The sequence below is a fragment of the Falco naumanni genome, chromosome 5 (genome assembly GCF_017639655.2).
Source record: "Falco naumanni isolate bFalNau1 chromosome 5, bFalNau1.pat, whole genome shotgun sequence".
Classification (NCBI taxonomy): Eukaryota; Metazoa; Chordata; class Aves; order Falconiformes; family Falconidae; genus Falco; species Falco naumanni.
In genome coordinates, this window is record NC_054058.1 from 17,767,910 (window position 1) to 17,789,618 (window position 21,709).

The following is a 21,709-nucleotide window of genomic DNA, read 5'->3' on the forward strand; positions in this document are numbered from 1 at the left end:
AGATAAATAGAAGTTCAGTCTCTCAAATGGAATCAGAGCTTCACGGTTCAATTGAGAAGTATGCACTGATGGCAGACTGTGTAATTCTTAAATGACAAATTAACGCTTTGCTTACTCCTGGGTGACTGCTTCCCTGAATTTCTCCTCTATTCTTAAATGGACCCTTTCTATCCTTTACTGTTACTTTTATCTAGTCTGTGATTTTTTAAATTTTCTTTTAGGTATTCCAAGTTACACCACAAATGTTCAACAACTGTATTATTTTATTCTTATGTTATTCCTCTCTTTTTTGATTGCAAAAACTTTACACTCAGATTGCAGGATTCAAATCCTGGGGCTCATGCTTCCACTCTGCCATGCCTAATCTTGATTCTATTGCAACCCAAGCAAGACTTCTGCTTTTTTATTGCAGCAGTTATAATTTTCAAACATAGTTTTTGTGATGTGGAAATACATGAGCTGTATTTCCATGTATTTCCATTTTCCATTTCATGGAAAAAACTGAGCTGGCACTTCCAGTTTGTTTTACACAAATCACTGAGAGAAGTTGAGGGGCTTATGGATTTCATTGACTATAAAAAAATACTCTCAAAGCAAAAGGTGTCATGTTCCATTACCATACTGAAGAGTTGTTAAAGTTGTAATGAATGTAACCGACACTGCCAATATAAATGTCTGCAGCACCTTCGACCAAAATACTCTCCATTTTAAAAATAAAAGCGATATTAATTGCAATTAAAACGTATAAGGGAATGCAACAACATCCCCTGACAAGTCAATAGAGATCTATCTAGTCTTACGCATGGTATGCAAGATTTACTTAGCTGCTCTTCCTCACAGTGTTCCATAGCCAGCCCTGTAATTCATGCACTGGCAGGGCAACCTTGCAACCCTGCTTTGCCACAGGACCCATGGTACTAGCCAGTAGGCATTCCACCACCACAAATTCAGAAAATCGTGCATCCTTGAATCCAGCAAGTGGAAGGGAAGGCAAGGGAAGAGAAAAACAGAGGTTAGGTAGCTGCTGTACATCAGAGACAAGTTTAGTATAGCTCCAGTGATTTTAAAGCATGGTAAGATAAATGAAGCTCAACAGGTTCAAGCAAACAACAACAAAAAAATAAAACAATAGGAAGGGAATTAGTGTTCCTACACAAAAATTTCATCCTCTGCTGAATTTGGTAATACTCCAGCCAAGAAGGCTGTGCTAATTACATAAGCATCAGCACCGAATGTTGCCAGTGATTGACAGCAGGTACTCCAGACTCACTTTTTTAAAGGTACTAGGGTATCCAGAAGTGCCAATGCACTACATCCAATTACATATGGCAAGAATCTTGAGAAGTTATCTGAGTCTCCTTAAAAAAATCTACCACAAATGACCACTATTTACAATAGAGTAGCTGAAGTTGCTCAGCACTTTGGGACATTAGTTCCTCGATTAATTAAAGCGTATCACCTGACAACGATAAAAAGCCGCCTACCAAGCCTAGTATCTTGCATCCCTGAGAAACTGAACAGACCTATGTTTTTAATTCTGTTCCTAGAAAAGAAATTATGCACTTAAAATCCTTTTGTCTAGAAATATCTCATTTGTTTGGGATGTTGGGAGGATCCCTAGCCCTACTATTTTTATGTCAAGATGTCTCGGGATTCTAGGTATTTTTTTAAAGAAAACCAAATGCAATTCCAATCTACCAGCTTGCTAAATAGAATTATTACAATAAATTATTATCCTACACAGTAATTCAAGACCTAAGGAGACAAGAATCTTACAGATATATGATCCTAAATCAAGCTCATAGGTGAAGAGTTTCACATCATGTGGACATGGAAATGCAGAAGGAATTTTATGCATAGGACTATTCTTCACTTCATTAAGACCAGAAAGCCAAGAACTTATAGTCATCGTACTCTTCCATGCCTGCTCTGGACAGGGATTTAGAGAAATCTTAGGTAAGTGACACTATTATGTTCCCTTCAAGTTTGTCTGCTCACAAGCTGAGAAAGACTACTTTAATAGCTTGGATTCAGATAAACATATAATTTTAATGATATGAGACCAGTCAGAATGTTCAACCCATAAAGTGGTACAGTTACAATGACACATCTGTTCTTACGGAGTGATAAATACATTGTACGAGCGTAAGGCACTTCAACATGGATAAACTTGGAACTTGATAGAAATCTTAGTCATTAAACTAGCTGGTTTTAATTGGCAGAAATACAGAGCTTATAATAAGGGAGGATTTTTGTGCAAAGCAGCCTGGTGACCCAGGGAGAAAAGAAAATATGTATTTGCAAGATGAACAACACTAAATAACCTGATAAAGCTGTATACGAGTAGAGTGGTGCAAAGCTCTTTCCCCACCATCACAAGCATGGAGATCAGCCTCTTTTATAATGCAAGGCATTCAACATTGGAATCGGCAAGGTAGCCGAGTTTCCACAGCTATTTAATTTTAAGAGTAATAAGAAAGCTGCAGCTCAGAAGCTGAGTAAAGCCTGGACCTTCCTTTCGTACAGCCCACAGCTGAGTTTCTTTTCACAAGGTTTTGCTTAGGATCACTGTGTGTCCTGAAGCATGCCCTACCAAAGACGTATGGAAGGCCTGTTCTAAGGGAAAGAGTAGAGACCATGCTGTGCTCTGCCATCATAATCTATTGCACAGCAAGGTAAAATCATTTCAGGGCACCGATTTGCCCAAAATGCAGTGAAAAGCACTTTCACAAGACAGTGAAAAGACAAAACCAAAAAAGAGTGTGTTTTACAGACTGTGAAAACTCTTCAGAAGATAACTGTGATAAAAGCTCTGGGTTACCAGGTCCCAAAACTTGCTTTTGTCTTCTCTGTTACTGTGGAAATATGACTCACAAAGCACGTCTGTGCATAAGCTTTAATTGACAGGGGAGGGAAACTGTGCAAGTGAAACTATGTATGTGGGAAGTGTTGGGCATAACTTAAAAAAGACATCTTGAGAAGAACAGAGCGATGTCTAGAATAATGCATTGACTTTTGAAATTACACTTTTCCATAGCAAATTCAAGAATCACATTATATATCATTAAGATATATCTTATTTGTCTGCTCAGTTACTTCGAATGTTCCCAGACAATGCTTGTGCCAATAAGCAATGCATTACATATCCTACCGGGTAACAGAGTAAGTGTTTGCATATTTACTTGGAGCCTAACAGAATTCTCAAATTACTTGCAGCAATTTGGTAAACCTTATTCTTCTCTACTATGATGGTTTAAGGTCATATTATAAACAGAAATCCTTTCCAAACAACAGGGAAGTACCAAAACACCATGATGTCGCAAGCTTCTGTATGCTGCCTCTGAAGTTTTGTACTTTGAAACAGGTTTTAAAACAAACAATAAAAGGCAAAATGAGAAATAGATGCAGAATCAGGAGAGATCAGATCCAGAGAATTGGTTTGGATCATCACAAACACGGAGACTTAGCAGTAAAATGTGGATGCAGGGCTAGTTTAGTGTTCTGATCTCCATTAAAATGCTTTATTCAAATATTTTAAGGTTTAATAATTTTTAAATGTCCTTGAAAGGAAAATATTTCTGTTATTTCTTTCTAAAATTTCTTTTTAACTTTTCTGCTAAAATAAAGGAAATAAATTTGAAAAGGAAATAAACAAATCTTTTCCCTCATTTATTTCCTTTCCATTCTACCTCTTTTTCCAGGGAAAAATAAACTGGCATGCAAAGCAGAAGTAAAATGTTTGGGAAAGAAGGATTTTGTTCATTTAAGAGAAGTCTGACTTTTTTTTTTAGTGACCTCTAAAAACCAGAAGATGAAAACAATATATTTTCCCAGAAAATATTTCATAGTGTTATTTTTAAAAGTTTGAATGTTTTCATATACATTAATTCCTTCAGAAAAATTCATAGTAGTGGTATCTGCATCACTCTGGCCATCATCTCTCCTCATTTCAAGTCCTGGTGGATTATTTCTTTTGTGTATTTAAAATCCAAAAAGCAATTAGAGCCTTGCAGGGTAGACAACAGTACTATTTAAATCAAAAGTCTACGAGTCAAGGAGAGTCTCCTGATATATCGCTACCAAGGACAACATTAGGCAGAAGCAGAGATCTAACTATGCAACTGGAGATCTTTGTGCAAGAAGTAATACGTAGATGTGCTCTTTCTGCTGCAAGCTGGTGTATGGAAAGATGCATCACCAACGCTTTTTGTCACCTGGTGAGGAAGGCCTGCAACTTCCAGGGTTATCTAGGAATTGCTCTGACAGAAAAAAAAGTCTTCTGGAGCTGCAATCCTTTGAGCAAGGAATTGCCAAAATTTCTCAAAACTGCAAGAGATATCCACCATTCATTTTACTTGCTCTGCCACTCACCCCACATTACAGAAGGGCAGAGGGAAGGAACAGCAGAAACTAAAAAGGAAGGAGAGATAGGAAGCAAAGCTATGGAAGCGAGACAGAGGTAAGTGGAGACTGTCAATGATTGCCAAGTCCTTCCCCACATACCTTTGCTACACAGCAAGAGAGGATCGGGGTTCTCCCAGGGCTCTTCAGCATCTTTGCCACAGCCTGACTGGGGCCACTCTGAGGGCACTAAAGCCTTCCTGAAGCCCATGGCTGCCAAGGCATCCAAGAGAACAGCAGGACCCAAAGTGACTTCACTGCCACAGTTACTAGTTACATCAACTACCCTTTCACCCCTTCCCCTCAGAATGTGTCTCTGATCTATAGAGAGGGATAAAATTGGGCTTGAACTTACTTTTTTCTAATGTTTAGGTTGGAACTTTATTTATTTATTTATTTATTGATTGCCTGTTGAGATATCTGGGGATAGTTTATAGAATAAGGTTGTAAAATGTGTAAGGTGAAAAAACCCCAGCATCTTCAGCTAGCAGATGTTTTTCATGTATTTTTTGGCTACATTTGTGGCCAGGACTTAGCAGGCCAGGACTAAATTCTGAGAAATTCTGGCATTCCAAACATTCTGAAATAATGCTGAAACACTGAAATTTGTGACAGATGTCCGCAATACAGAAGCTATTTCTGTGTCCATCAGCCCCAGTGCACAAGATTTCCTTTGAGATTGATTTGATGTTGATAGATCACCCCACTCTAGAAATGCACAGAGCTTTGATCACCCCACTCCCCAAAGTGTGTTAGTTCAGGTGTGTCACAGATTACAGCATTCACCTTCTCCTAAGGAACTTTCATCATGGAAAGACATTTAATACAGAGGAGGTAAAATGCTGGTCCTACTGACTTTGGTGGACTTAGGATTTAATTGCCAAAAGTCCATATTTTCACCAGAGAAACTGTACATAGAGCTCTGATCCAGGGAGAGCTGAACCAAGCTTTGTTTTTAGCAGAGTCTTTGTTCCAACAGGGATGGGAAAATCTATTTAGGATTCATCTACCAGTGACTCTTGAGCTAATCTGTTCATAGCTGAATGATGATACAAGCTGGCTGTTTGCCCAGCACTTTTAAGTGTTCTATTTTCTATCTAAAAGCTGTTAGTAGTACAGCAAGAGATGCTAATCTAAATATTACTGGAATGTTTAAAGACTTCTTTAGAGAGCACAGACCAGATCTTGAACATTCTCAGCCTTTCTTATTAAAGTGTCGGAAAACCCACTAAACTAGTTGACTGTTACTCTAACTTATAGAATTAGACTTCTTCCCCCTACCCAGACTGAATACTTCAGCTTTCAGTAGGAAAACATTTAAAAGATGTTAAAGAGGATGGAGCCATTTTTACCGTGGAAAACGTCCAGGATTGCTGCCATTACTCCTGCAATGGCTTTTAGCTGTTCCTGTTGATAATTTCCATCTGTGGAGTTTCAGACACAACATCTTCATAGCTTGTAGCCACTTGGTTTATGCTCCTGTCCTTAAAGTTTTTATTGGTCTTCATGTTATGTAGGAAGGAAAACCAGTCATCTTTTTCAATGTGCACAAAGATATGACCAGATCTGTCTGTACTGGAGCATGGTGACCAAGAGAGAAGGGGAAGTGTAAAAAAATGCTGAGCTTCTCCATGATTACCAGCAGGTAATGTGGCACTTACCAGCAGTGCACTGAGGCCCTTACCTGTCTGCTTCCCCCCCCCCCCCTTCTGCCACAGAAACACAGTAGATCCACTTCACAATACAGGTCTTGCCCATCAGTGAAAAGCCAAATAATGAAAAGAAACTACACTTTTCTTATTTCTTTTGCAGGGGCCTTTCAACTGGGGGAAGGGGGAGGGACACTGGCAAGTGAGCCTTTTTATTTCTCATTCTTTACTTCAGCTACCTTATATTTGCTTGCTCCAGACAGAGAAGATGAGAAGGAAGAGTAACTGAGATGCCGGTGCTTTCCAACACATATGTGAGGTTGCCACCTTGCACAGGCAACAGCCAAGACAGAATATAAAAAGGAAGCATGGAGAAGCAAAAAGCTCTGCCTTGTTAGAGCATGTGTTAAATGATCTAGACTTACAGAAGAAAAGAAAGAGAGAAAAAAAAAAAAAAAGGAAAGAAAAAAAGACACACCTTCACTGTGCTAGCTGCTAGAAGTTATAAGACTCTGGAAATAATAGATACTTGTAAGTCTCTGAGCACTAAATTCATTCAACTGACTTGTCCTTCCCTACAGCTGCATCTCATGCCTCAGTACCAACCAGCACCATCAGGGAAATCCCAGTAAATGCTTGCTGCCAATGGGCAGCCTGACACATGGAGACCCTCTCACACTATGTCATTAGATGCGCACCAATTTGCAGGACCCCTTCATCATCCTCAGGTTCTGAAGGAGAATATATTTAAGAGGTTTAGGAAATAGCTCATCACCTGTAAAGGGCACTGTTTACAGGTGTGGGAATAGCTAGCCATCTGTGAGCTCTGATAGCACATTCTTCACATGAAAGATGATGTTCAGCCTTGTCATCACGGCCACAGAGAAACCACTGAGAAGCAGCACTGGTCAGTGAGGAAACGTACCCATAACCAGGCACCTAGTGATACACACAAAGTTAACACGAAGGCTTAAACTGTAGGCAGTGGCAGCTTTTACACCACTTCAGCAGTGCAAACCCACTTCATGCTGAACTACTCTGACACATCTTTGTATTGCCAAAAAGGAAGAAAGAAACCTTCACCTCAAATGCTCAAAATTAGCTTGTCAGGCAATAAACACTGGCAATGCTTATCTTTCCCTCTATATTAGAAACGTATACAGCAACATTAAAACTAAAACGCATAGCAGTACTGAATCTGTGTGGGGTCAAACTACTTAGCTGAATAAACGGTTCTTCCTTCTGCTAAAGGAAGCAGGAAACATACAGTGTAAGCTATCATTTCCTAAGCCTATGCATCTTCTGTGATGACTCTCCCTGTATTTTGTTGGCTATTCTTTCTTAAGAAACACAGTGCCCTAATTTCTTCCAAGAACTGTTTATAAAAGTTAGGTCACCAGGGAACAGTATCTTACCATGTGACTTAGACATTCAATTGCCTGGAAGAAATAGAAAAAAAACCTTCAGTATCGAGAATCTACCAGCAAAATAAGCTGAAATAGGCTTATTAAAGAGTTTTTGCACAGATATTTCCAATCAAGGTTGGTTAACAGAGATCTGGTTCTAATGAAGAAATTGTTTGCCATGGCTAATTCAGTCAGCCCCATTTAAATATATGGGTTTGCTAAATGGTGTAATTAACAGCACCTCTTATTTTTAAACGAACTGAACAATTATTCACTCTCATAAATATTAATTCTCATAAAATGTGAGAATAATAAATTTTAGCTGTGTCGGTCAGTTTGGCTTTACTGAAATCAGCAAGAGCTATATGGATGATTAAATGATTCACTGCACTTTGTACATACACAGAAAGACAGATAAATCTAATTGTTGTACTTTTTCTTAAACATACTGTGTAATATCTGCAACCAGTGGGTCCAAATGACTCAGAAAATATGCATGTAAGAGTTCGGGGATGTTAGTGAGAACACCTGAGTTTCCTAGGTGGCTGCTGCCATCTGCTTGCCAGTGCTTTCCTTATGCAGTCTACAAAAGTAGATGCTGCACGCTCCAAGTTTTGACAGTAGTAAATTAACTCAAAAAGCTTGACTGAAACTACTGAAAAATAAGCCCACAGGGCTTCGAAGTGCAAAAGCTTCTCTGTACTACCTCTGGGTATTGATACTCCTCACCACCATCAAGAGAGCAATGAAAAATTGCACTGCAGTGCAGATTAAATACCAGAAGCTATTACAGAATAGTAATTCCAGTTTCACGATAGGTATGAACCCTAGCACTGTCTGTTCCTCTCACACACATTTCCCCTTTAGAGTTAAAATCTTAACAGATTACAGATCCCCTTTCCTGACTAATCTCTATTTATCTGCCAGGACAATAAGACACGAGGTCAATCATTTACTCATACTAACTCACTTTTGTGGCAAAAATGGAGCCTGTTCCCCCTTGGTGAAATACACCTAGCTGAGAGAGGATGATTTGATGAGTGAATTAGAAATGGAGGCAGAAAGATCTTTGCATAACGAGCAGTGTGCACTTTGCCTGACAAGCTGCGTGCAGCAAACAAATTTTCAATCTGTACCCATGCACAAAGCATGGAGTCCCTGCCTGGCACCACCTGTGTTTGCAAAGACCAGTCCAAAAGGGTTTCAGCTGGCATAAAGACTGCTGGTCATTGACATTTATTTTGTGTTCAGTGGCTTCAATGCAGCTATGTTTATTTATACCTGTTTCAAATTTGGCCTCTTCTCCACACTGCTTTAGCAGGCTCAAGGAGACTGCTAAACTACTCTGAATCTGACGATGTCTGTTTTACAAGTCACTTTCATATTTTACATTCCCGAGTGAATCTGCATGGAAGGTAAAATATAAATACGTACAAAGCAACATCTATATATGCATACATCTGCATACTCAAGCATAACACTCAAATGTTTGTTTAAACAACCTATTGCTGGCGGTGAAACATGTAAAGACACACAGATGTCCTGACTCATCCCACATAAGCACAGGCAAACGCAGCCCAGACGCAGCATGCACAATTACACACGATGCCACATGCACTCCTTCCATTACAACAGTTCTGCAGCCCACTTTTCCCCAATCGCCCCTTAATGCCTTTCTTGTCCGAGCCCTTCATGCCTCCCTTCACTCCTATGAAACCAGTGATACTAACTTCTAATAGTGTTGTACATACCTTTGTTGGTAACTTCCCAAGAAACTTCAAAGAGCAACAAGTGCTCCACTGGTAGGTCTTCATCCTCCCACTGAGGAAGCCCATTAAGAGAATTCATGGACAGTGATCTAGCCAGTGGCATTTTCTTCAGCCCTCGAGTGCTCACCACGCAGACCACAACAGTCAGCAAATGTCCACTTAACGTAGCAGTTCTCTGCAGTTCTGGTTAGAGCAGTCTGCGGGTGTGCCAGGCTCCGAGGAGAAAATTATTCAGATAGCTGGGAGCTAATGGGTTTAAACTGTCTGACCACCAGCATTAAATTGGCTCAGTGAAATCCTCAGGGCTTGGGAAGCAGCTGCTGGTAGAGGTAAGAATTTAAGACTAACCTGAGAAAGGTCTTGACTGTTTTGGGGCCAGGATTCTTTCTTTTTCTTCTCTTAGGGGGAGGTAAAAAAATAGTTTTGAGATCCTCAGCCACAGCATTCAGTATCTACCACCTCAGGGACAACCGAAGCTTGACAGTTGTAAATTCAGCACTGCCCTGAGCAAACTCCAGCAGGGAGGACACTTTTGAGTTCACCACCTGATTTGAGTCCAGCCCCTGGGTCCTCCCCTTGAGATACACCCTCCCATTAACACCCATGGATGTTCTCTTATCTGCTAGCCACTTAACCAGCTGGATTAGTAGACTTGTTCTATGTGATGTCTCTTAGATTACTTACCAGGTTAAATGCTGTTACCTACTCTTGCTCAGTTTATTGGTCTGTAAGCACTAGTTTACTTCACACCCTTCCTCCACAAGCAGCTCCAGCTGTGCTCCCAGGGCTCTGCCACAAGCTGTTGCCTTCATTCTGCTCCCAAGCAGCCCTGCAGCCCTTAGAGCTTTTACAGAGCGACAAAGGCTCTATCCCTACTTTGGCATGCACTTCGACCCTCCTTGCAGTCCTGGTCTCTGCTTTTCCACCTGTTTTCTCTTTTTCTACGCTGCAGCTCTTTTATGGCCTCTGGGATCATGTCCTCTGCCCAGGGAAACTAGTGAGTAGTAAGTCAGGGAACAGTATGCCCCTGCCTTGCTCCAGCACAGAGCTGGGATGCTGCAGGGGTACACACACATGTGCAGGCATGTTGATCCCTGACTTGCAGCCTGAGACCCTCAAAGCTCCACAGAGCAGCTGCCTGCTTGGAAGATGCTTATGTGCTTACAGGTCTGGCTGAGAAGCCAGCACTTCTGGGGCAGCTGTGTAAATTGAACCCGATTCTGAACATAGAGCACAACCTGCCAAAAATGCACAGTTCAGCAGTGAGCAAAGGTCCAGGTGAGGTTCAGGGTGTCTCTGGCACTGTGGAGAATAATGTTGCACCAGCAGGCATGGACTACATAGTAGCAGAGAGGAAAAGGCTCTGAGCTCAAGAAGTCCAAGGCAGTTGGTTTAGAAGACAGGCAGCCCAGCTGCATGGAAGTCTCTTAGACATAACACAGCTGAGCCTACCTTAACAGCTAACTATCCCCCCAAAGGCTTGCTTTTCTACTTACACTTCCCATGCCCTTTCTAGGGCAGTGTTCTGCTGGTTGACTGGATGCCAAGTAAAAATGAATTCCAAATCAAATACAAGAATAAATGCAGTTTATTATATTACAATACAATACAGGAAAATAGCATGCAATATGATAAAAGGAAACAGTACTAGTTATTATGCACAATATGATAGAAAAGCAATACGAGCAAAACAAATCATTACTGCAAAGCTTTACAGAGACTAAGAAAGGGATGTGGCAACAATTACCACCTTAACATCATCCAGGCTCACACTTTGGCTGGGAAGCCCCATTGCGGCAGGCACCAGGAGTCTCTCAGTAACTGGGAAAATTCCTACGTGGTGTGTCCACCCGTAGGTGAGGCTTCTGACCCAGTCCTACAGCTTGCCCGCCTTTGTACTCAGTGAAAAACAAAAAGAGTTTCCATACCTAGTGTATGCAAACTTTTAAGTTTATGCTAAGTGCAGGTGTGCACTATCTCATGATTCATAAGGTTCACACACACCAGGGACAGTGGCCAGATGCCTGAGTGTGGTGGAGTTACCGTCATGACACAGCTGCACACAATATTTATTGTCTGGATGTTCCTGCTCATATCTTGCTTGTTCAGGGGGCTCAGGCCAATCACTACCCGCTCATTAAAGTTGTCCTTGAGCTCCCTGAGCTCCCTGTCCAAGTTAAACAATTCCTAATTAAAGACAGACTTTTTCACCAGCAGCAATCAATTTAATACATTTTCACCACAGGCAATCAGGCCTATCCCTGAGCTGGTGGATACGGCTCATCGAATGAACTTAAGGATGCAGAAAAACTTTTGCCAAGTTAGGAACCAGGGCTGTCTCGGCAAAGACCTGGCAGGAGGGGATGGATCATCCGGCTGGGAGCTGGGGGAGCTGGGAAAGGCGAGAGCAAACAGTGCCTTGCCTTTCCCACCGGTGGAGACCCGGCCATGCCCTGCTGCTGCATGTGCATGGGGGAGAGGTTTCCCTTTCCCTTCCAGGTTAACTGGGAGGCATTACAGCCTGCCCAGCGAAGGATTCAGGCTTTTACTGGCTGGGCGTCTTTTTGTCTCAAAGGTTCGAGTTGCCCTGCCTACTAGTTTGTTTTCAAGTAGCAGTGGCTTTTACTAGCTGGAGTAGGTAGGAAACCAGATCACGCTCTAAGTTAAAAATCGTGTTACTTAAAATTAAAAACGGCAATATTTTAAGGCTTACATCATTTCTGAACCATCAAATTGCACATTTTCACACTTTTCCCTGAAAACCCTAAGGGTGAGGCTGGAAGCCGCCAGCCTCACAAAGGCCCTCTCAGGTGAGGAGGGGAGAGGGTAAGAAGCAAGCAGCCCACAAGCCCGTCCCAACCCCCCCGGCTTTCGTGAGCCCTGTGTCCACGCACACACTGCAAACCCCGGCATTTTTAACCGAGGCAGCGGCAGTGAGCCCTGCCCGCCTCGCTAAGCGCGCCCTGCGGGCCGAGCCCCAGAGGGCAGCGGCGGCCGCCGCTTCCCGCCCCCCCGGCCCTCACCCGGGCCCCTCTGCTGCCACTGCGCCCGCGGGCCGGCAGGGGGCGCCGCCTAACGGCTGCCATCTCAGGCCACGCCGTGCGCTCTGCCCCTGCGGCTACCGGCGCGGCGGCAGGCGGGGCGGGGGTGTCACGGCGGCGCTGCCGGTGGGGTGGCTGGTGGTGGGAGGCGGTACCTATGAACTTCTCATTACCGGTAACTAGTGTGAGCTGCGGCCGCCCAGAGGGAAACCAGCCGGGTTTGGAGGTGTATGGGCCCCGTCGTCACTGCTGCCCGGGTACCGCTGCCCTCTGCAGGCCACAGAGCCTCGTTCAAAAGGCCCGCCCTGGTCACCTCTCCGGGGGGGACAGCAAACCTCTGGCCGTGATGCCGGATAAATAGTGGCACTGGTTCACTGACATACCGCTGTCCCTCAGCATTCAAAAGCCTGAAAAAACAGGCAAATAATTTCAGAACAATAAAGTTGTAACAATAACATTTTTAAGCCTTTTATATAGTCTGTGGTTTTCAGGTTCTTGGTCGTCACGTTATTTCAGCTTTTGTTCATAATACTGATATGGAGAAATAGTGCAAAACAGGGACAATAAACATCGGTTGTGATTGTATATGTCTGCTCAAGGAGTGTAAGTGGTTGGTCACATAACCATATAGTTTTAAGGAAATACTTACTCTTCTTCCTCTAACAAAGGGGCTATTTATAAAAAGGATGAGAAACATTCTAATGTTATCTAGAGATCTCCTCGCTAAAGAAAACAGGATGATCGACAAGGACATGAATTAGCTGCAAACTTGCAAGACCACCACATTCCAGGCAAAGGACTGATAAACTAATTAACATACAAAGCGAGAGTAGGTGGGTTTAGGTAACAAATATGTATAAGCGTTAATTGAATATTCATTTGTTTTATTGTATAAATGTGGGATGGTTCGTCACTTCGGACATGCACGCTTGTGGAGGAGCGATCCCCCGTGCATCTGCGCGCAATAAACATACCTACTTTATAACTTTCGAGTTATAGAGTTTAATTCTGTACGTCAATACAAGAATACTTCTTTTACTTTTTGAATTTGACAAAAGACAATATAACCCCTTAAACCTTGGAGAATTTTGAAGGAATTGTCAGATACTGCAGATAATTTCACAAGCACTAGCAATGCCATCATCGGCTGAACCAGGACAACCCGTGTAATTCATCTTTCACAGGCAAGAATAATACTCATGGGCTTTTTTAAATGTTCCTGATCTGATAAAAAGTGATGGCACTATGAACGTTAGTATTCCTTCACATCCTGAGCACATTTCACTTTATCCAATCTGTATGTCTTAAAGAAGGGTTTTTTTCACACAGTGCCATCCCGGATTCCTACTTTTTTCTTATTAGTGAAGGAAAAGCGTATGAAGTGCCGTGGAAATGTTAGATACAACAGACAGTCCAAAAACTCTCATCCCTGCAAATGCTTTTAATTGCTAGACAGCAAAAGGCGCTATTCATCATATTTATGGCCTGCCAGGATTAAGTGTGGGATCTCTGTGATGCACCTGGAGTTATCTATGTTTACCGCCATACAAGAGGTCATGCGTGTAGCTTTGCACCTACAGCAACACGAGCTCTCCAGGAGAAAAGCTATATTCTGACACTAAGAATGGGCAAACGTAGCGCACGCAGCGGAGGGGCAGTCACCAAGAGCAGAAAGGAACACAAGGGCAGCCACTAGCTATCCTCCTGTGAAGTGCACTGAGGTGCAAGCCGTGAAAGGGATGCTGCTCTGCTGACACTAGAACAATGTGTCATTTTTGTCATAGAGAGGGAAAGGCTGTGACTATGACTGTACAGTTTGTTCCTTTTTAGCAAAACATAGGACAGCTGCTGAAGTAGGAAGATGGAAACCTACCCAAAGGAGTGGTTTTTAAAATATAACGTTGATTAAAGTATTGTCCAGAAATCTGGAAACTGGTTTTGAGTCTGGCCTAGTTTTCATATTGTTCTTATCACGAAAGTATACCAATGCTCTCTCGTAATACATTATTCATTGTGTCTCAGTTCTGCCAGACATCATTTGCTATCTCACCAAATTCCTTTTCAGCTCACAGAAGTGGAATAATTTTGCTTGCAAGGATACTGGGCAGTAAGAAGGTTAAGTCTGCAGTCTTTGAAGAGAAATCATACAAAGTGCATATTGTTTTTCCCAGATTTCCTACAGTTCTCTGGAGATAGCAATGCAGGGACAGTGCTGTGAATTCTGCCCTACCTAAAACTCTTTCTGTAACCGTTACCTCCTAGGATGTTGTCTTCTCTGCATGCTTTGATCCAACTCCTTCTATTTGGGTAGAGCAGTTTTCTGCAAAAACTAACTCAGCACATCACCTCAGGCAGTGAGTCATGGATGTTGTCTTCACAGCCTCTCCAGAAGAACTGCTTCAGACAATTTTTTTGTTGTTGTTGGAAAATCTACTTCCAGCCTCCCTGGCTGCAAGAGAAAAAGCATGTGTTAGGGGAAGAGACACATATGGGAGTTTATAATGAGATAACTGTCTAGGTCTGGCTTTTTCTAAACATAACTCAAGTTTCAAGGTTTTCCTACGTCAACTGTAGGGGAAAAATAAGACATAGATGTTAAAAATGCTTATACACATTGTGTCAAATTTTACAGGAGGAAGCTACGACAGTTTGTAGCAATTACTGATGTACACACAGTGTACTTCAGAAATAGAGCAGTAGGTGGCATGATGGTATTAACGTGAGTTCTCCAGTGTCTGTAATGTTTGACCAAAAGCTGTTTTATCCCTCTCACAAAATCCTGGTTCATGACAAACTTTAGTTTTGTGAAGCCCTTGGAAACAGAATCACAACACAACCAGCAAAATGGGGGATCTCCATCTGGAAGAAAAGCTCTTGCCTCAGGCTGAGAGACGCAGGAAAGAGAGGAAAAGAACAAAGACAGGATCCTTAATAAAATGAGCTCTTACTACTCAGCAGTGTGGGCTGCCAAGGCTAGAACAACCCTTAAGAAAACTTAAGGAAATTAAAGATAGAGGCTGAGCTTTATTTTGTACCCCTACAAGTAATATCCACTCTTCTAAAAGGACACATTACAGACATTCTTTTGCTGAGGATGATGTTGACTTTAAAAAAGCAGTATGATAACATTTTTTTTTTTCACCCCAGGTTTTTGTTCCCATCTTTCTTTTCCCCTTTTGAACTTCATTGTGGTATTTCCTGTCTTCAGTTACCTAACTTGTAAAGGTGTTCCTTTGATGTCCATGTGACGTAGGTGTCTTTTTGACCCCACTGGAAGGCCTCACTGTTTAGTACCTTTGCAATTTAGGTGTACTGATGAACCTCCCTAGAAATATTTTCGAAAAAACCTCAGATTTTTACTTAGTTCAAAAAAATTTCTTTTCCCGACTTTTAAGGTAGATATGTCTATTTTCTGTGATTTAGTGTTGTGTTATACAACCACAGTAAGACATCAGCTGCACTTGTTTTTAACCCTTCTAAAGAGAAAAGAGTAAAGTCTTACTATATTTTGCATCAGAATCTAGGTTTTATGATCAGGCTTCTTAGCTCTGCTGTCCACCTGCCAAGCTGTCATGTGGTCTGAAACCCAATGGTAGAGCTGGATTATGACGGACAGACTTTCCTTAATAAGTAAGAATTAAGAAATGCAGGAGGAATGTACAGGCATGCATAAGACTGCTTGAGATGTTGAGGGTCTTTAGTTACCCTTAAAGCATTTGGCATTCAGTATGATCAAACTCTAGTCAAATTTGTTGTAAAAGTGTGTGGAAAAAATTCCTGGGAGCTTTACATCCAGGTCCTAGTAGCTGATAAAATTAGAACCTGTTCTGAGGAGGTGGGGGACACGTCTGCTAGCTCAGCCACCCTTCCGCCTTTCTGCAGTTGAGACACAGCTATGATTTTGCTCCATTCAATACCCATGGTAAATCGCTTACTCAAGGGAGCTCTGGAAGAACCTGTTGGTGGGGATGTACACTCCCCCATTAACTAGTTTATCAGCCTGATCTTACATTTCTAATACTGTAGGCCAGAAAATCGTGTATTATTAAGCACTTGGTAGAAGACTGGAGCCTCAAACTCAGCCTCAGACCCCTGCATTCTAGAGTAAATAGTTGGAGGATAGTCCCAAACTGGTAGAGATTTCCTCAGTCCCGGAATCCCAAACATATTAAGGATAGTGGTATATGGTTATAAGCCCCTTAAAGCCACAGACTGATAGTCATCAGCTTGTATCAACACCACAAACCATTTTGTATGTATCTGTTAAATACTAACCAAAAATATCCAGGTCTTCATGGCATTTAGGCTGCTGTGAAAGGAATAATCTAGTTTTAGAGAGAAATGCCTGTTCAAAACTGTAATTACTGATGAGAGGATAATACCAAGTGCACAGCACAACAAAGAGCTAAATCATTTTATTTTCCTACCACAGCAGAATAACTACGAAAGTCAAAGGGATTCATGCTTCAGAACAGCATGCGAATGCCTAGGAGTGTTGCTGACTGCTCTTCTTGCAATGGCTGCCATCTTTAGGCCATCATCAGTCTTAGCTATTGGGGAATCAGACCCCATCAACAAGACTGTTCCTTTTTGCTGCCATTTATCTGTGTACAGTGTGAGCTCTCCTCCGCTGCTAGCTTTGCTGTACAGACGTCAGGAGAAGTGAGGCTGCCTGAGCAGTCAGCTGCGGGTTCCCCAGGATTGTTAACAGCATGCCAGAAAGCTGTCAGAGGGCAAAGCTGTTTGCAGAGAGAAAAAACATAGAGAACAGCTCATTTTCTAGCTACATTGGTCACTCAGGGTCATCACAGAGTTTAGGGAAGATCGGGGAGTTGGTCAGAAACGCTCTAGGGACAGCCCTAATTGCCTGCCTGAACTCAACAAGTTCAGATCCTTCCAGCTGTGAAGTGACGGCCTTCACCCCCGCTTTGTGCCAGTCCAAAAAATGCTCCAAATCTCACATGAGTGGAGGATTGTTCCTTCCAATTAGAAGAGGGCTGTACAGTGACCCTGTAGAATGGTCTGTAGGGAGAAGAGGCTATGAAACCTTTTAATTTTGGGGAGTGATGTGATACAACAGACTTTTCTTCATAACTTCTGGTATATGTTTTGTCCCAAATAGGTATGGAGTGTGTGGATGCCAGGACATGCCAAATGAGACATTCATATCAGGTGGCCTGAGAGGCTGATGTTCCCAGCTCTGCAGAGGATTGTGGCCTCTGCTGCTTCATCCAGGAGAGTGAGAATGAGTTAGCCATCCTGCAGATACCAACTTGCTAGGGGCAAGTTTAACATTAATCCTTTTGGATTTGGATTTGCAAAAGAATGCTAGGGTAGCTTGGTCACTAAGCTAGATCCTGCAACTTGGATAAGCATCGGAATGCTACCATCCTATTTAAAGTTTAAAATATATGCTGCAACTGCCAAGTATCCCTCTGAGGGACAGGACTATTAAATGCATAAAAACTCTACCAAAATTTATGTATGCCATTTTCCCATGTGAGTAGAGATTTGGGGATGTTCCCTTTTTAAGTCACCTCACCCCAGGCACCTGAAGTGATCTCTCCACAAAGGATGGACGTACAAACCACGTTCTCTGAGGGAGCAGTCTCCCTTTCTGTATCTCCAGTCAGGCACTAGGCATTAGACACTGAAAAAACCCACTAGTTCTTTTGGGAAATAAATGCATAGGCACATGCAAACAAAATTTCTAAGAAACACCAAGATTTTCTGTGTGATGTCTGATATGGCTGTAACTTGTAAAACTAGAATCTAAGACTAATACACTGTCTTTTCTACTGTACAGTGCCATGCCTGCACCTGTAAATCACACTTATGTACAAACACACACTTTCATAGATATACACACACATATTTGCTTTGATATGTATTTGTTTACTGTGGTCAGCACACTGTATTATATTTAGCATGGGGATCTGTCAGTGTGTTGGTGTAACTTGTGGTATTTTCTGCTTAAATGCAAGTGGTAATCACAGAGAGACTGAAACCTCCTTTGCCCCATGTTCTGGGAGTTTCCTTTTTCTCCCAGTTGCTTTTCTCATAATAATTGTTCATCCTTTCTGTTACTTCAAATGGGACTCTTTTAGGTTGTTTGTTGATTATTTTTTTTTTGGTTAGAAATGTTAAAACACTCAGGCTAGGTATGAATTCTTATTATCTTCTGTGACCTTGGAGAAACTGTTATCAGGGCTGGCAGCTCAGCTTCACAGAGCTTATCTGCATCTTCTCAAGTAGCCTGGACTGCGTAATTTTACTTCTCTGGCTGCAAACAAAGGTTTCTATACTTTGAAAGACCATGCTGCAAACTCAAAGGTGTAGTGCTGAAAGAGGCATTTCCATTGATTCAGCTATGTAGTATAGCAAGGATTTCAGTATAGTAAGGACTTATTAAGAGTTTATTGTTTTATTCTTTATTAAAACAGGTTACCCCATGATCAGCATTAAGATTGAAATTTAACATGTTGAAATTTAACCTCATTCAACAAACCACTTGAGCATAAATCCTACTCAGTGGAATATAGGCACTTGATCTCAGGTGACCCTGGTCTTAACTTCCTTTCTGTCTGTTTGAGAACCACTCTACTAACTATGAATGCCCCTGAGGCATGGCGAAAGAGATGTTTCTGTTTATTCTCCTTCTGACTTTTATCTTTTTTAAAAAAAACAACAAAACTGCACCATTCAGAATCAGCCCAGTACAGAAGTAATTGAAAAAATATTTCCTTCCACTGCACAACAGTGTGCCACGGGAAAAACAAACTCAGCAAAATGAACAGGTCAACAAATATGCATCTAGACGACCTTCAGTCTGAGAGTATCAGGGACTACTCTACTGCCATGTGTGGGTGGGAAAATGAGTTTGATGGGATTCTTAGGCATGGTAATCATGCCTGATTCCCCGTGACACTGGGAGAGTATTCTGGTACCTACTGCTGGTGGAAACTGATGATGAACAGAAACTTTGGAAAACATTCCATTACTGTCTTATTGTCTGAAACACAGAATTAGCAGCACAGAGAAAACTGTATCTCAAGCAAAATGTCTTTTTTCTTCCCTTTGCATTTTCATTTAGCACATCTCACAGAGCAAGAACTATGAATATTCCCTTCCAGAAATAAGTGCTGGTAGGAATCCATCTTCATGCTATTTTGACAAATTTTCTGGATTCTTTTACCTCAGATACTGAATAAGCAAACATGTCTAAATAATGCTGAAGAGCTATTAAAGAGGAGAACATAAGGGAGAAAATATTTACTCAGAAATCTTACTTTGCATAGCCACTGCCTGAGCCAGACTGTGCTTTGTTGCTTATGTTTCCAGGTAAATTATTCATTTCAAACACCAAGCAAATCCAGCCCTCCTGAGTCTGACTGCTCTAACAGATTAATCTAAGTTAATTATTTGCATGATTCCTTTGCTTGCACAGAATAACTCACATAGCAATGGCATCTAAGGAACAGTTTATAAAAACGTAGTACATCACAGTGATTGGTGTGGATTTTTGGAAGACTGACTACTGTATTGTCTGAAAAGGTTTGAAAGTTTTGGATTCACAGACATGAATTAGAGAACTGTTCACAGAAGAAAGAAATGCCCAAAATTAGACATTGCCCTGGGAGGCCATTACACTATAGCGTTGTGTTAGTCTGGAGCACAATATAGGGATCTGACTCTTGAAATGTTTTTGGGCTCCTGGTCACAGTGACATCAGTGAGAGCTCAGCATCTACATTCCCCTGAGAATTTGTGGCTTAATTGTTCTGATTTTTATCTGTAAATTGAGGAAAACAGCATTTCTTTGCAGCACAAGGCTGACATGGTGTGTGTAAACACAATGGTAACAGGAACTCTGTGAGCAACAAAGATACAAATCACTTACCATACGACACAGTTCTCAGTTGGCTGGTATGAGAATCGTGTAAGCACTACTAGTTCAGCAAAACACATATATAAAACATTTCCATCACTCTATGCCTACATGGTCTTTTCAACACTATTTCACTGTTTAAAACTGCCTTCAGTTCCCTGCCTCATTTTTATCCTTTGACTACTAAAACAGAAGCTGATTTAACACTACATCTGAGCCCAGAACAAGCCCACCTCTTGCTTGGGTGATGGCTGATACCATTAACAGCACTGTTTTACTAAGCTTGCAGACAGTCGCTCTGCAGACTAATAACAAAGCAAAGGATGCTACACATTTATCTCAGTGTTCTGGATCTGCAGGTGGAAAACTCAAGCTCTCTTTCCTTCACATACATTTCTTCAGAAAGCTACAATACAAATACAGAGCTAATAGCATATATCCAAGGCTCAGCGTAACTCAGAGGACTTTGTTTTGGTCCTCTGGCACAATGATGCCAGGAGTATCCCTCCTGTCTCTGTTGTCTATCAGTATCTGCTTGTCTTTTGTCTGACATTTGCAGGGTAGTCTGACTTTCCATTCTATAGCCGGTATCTATATATCCACAACTGGAAGGGGGTCTAGGTCCTTATAGCTGTTAAAATAACATTACGGGTCTTACCTCATGTGAGTTGAGCAGTTGTCCTCAGTGCTTTCTGAAGTGTTCTGCTGTGCTGCTACTTACTGGTTGTACTACTGTGTCCAACAGCACCACAACGTTTCTGTTACACCAAGGAGTGACAAAGGTACTTTTTGATACACAGGAATGTGGTTAAAAACCTGTACTGCCTTTCATGGGATAAAACAAGAACAAAGTTCACGTTATCAATGGGCTGTATAAACAAAGCATATACAAGATAAACATGTCTATTATGTTCAGAAAAAAACCCACAGGTATCTTTTAAAGTACTACAGCAATATAGTTATTAAGGAATTTATGTAGCTGGTATAAGACTGTATCATGGATAGACTCCAAATAACAGAAAATGATACACTGGCGTTGTGTAAACATACACAGGGACACTATTCTACAGCCATGCAACTGCAATGAAGTTAAATTCAAGATTGTGTGAGAAGACTCCTCATAAAAAATTACAATATAATTAACGTACTTGCATAGGTCTTACAAACCTTAGTGAATGCAAAAAATAAACTGAAGAGTCTATTTATAAGAATCTCAAAATCCTCTAGCCTTAGATATACTCATTCCTATTCAACAACTTTGAACCAATCCCCCATAACACCCATCAGGCCACTTCATTGTGTTTGGATTTCTTGGATTTTCCTTCATGACTGCATCTCCCCAAAAGCAGTAGTTGGCACAGTGAGGCTGCTGATGTGCTAAGAAAAGCATTCATCATGCAAATTAATGTTCTTTCCTTATTCCTTCAGTTACATGCTTCATCTGTATTTACTCTTTTTTTGTAACAGACCACACTTTTTTTAATAGAGATTGTCATTAGCTCTCTGGTTGCTTAATATCTAGGCATAAAAGATCTTGTACTGTTAAGTCTATGATC

General features: G+C 41.5%; 1 protein-coding gene across 4 annotated transcripts in view; it reads right to left on the reverse strand.

Moving 5' to 3' along the window:
* Nucleotides 1–9,750, reverse strand: part of GYS2 (glycogen synthase 2) — a 47,383-nt gene extending 37,633 nt beyond the window's left edge. Inside the window, exons 1-2 of one of the 4 annotated variants that reach the window (XM_040594438.1) lie at nucleotides 9,208–9,280; nucleotides 7,466–7,489 (exon numbers count right to left, since the gene is read on the reverse strand). In XM_040594438.1, coding sequence (XP_040450372.1) covers nucleotides 7,466–7,481 — 16 coding nt within the window. In that variant the 5' untranslated portion in view covers nucleotides 7,482–7,489; nucleotides 9,208–9,280. Of the gene's footprint in view, nucleotides 1–5,753; nucleotides 5,928–7,465; nucleotides 7,490–9,207 lie in introns of those variants that run through there. The other 3 variants (XM_040594435.1, XM_040594434.1, XM_040594437.1) reach the window with 3 other exon arrangements.
* Between the last annotated feature and the right edge of the window lie 11,959 nt (nucleotides 9,751–21,709).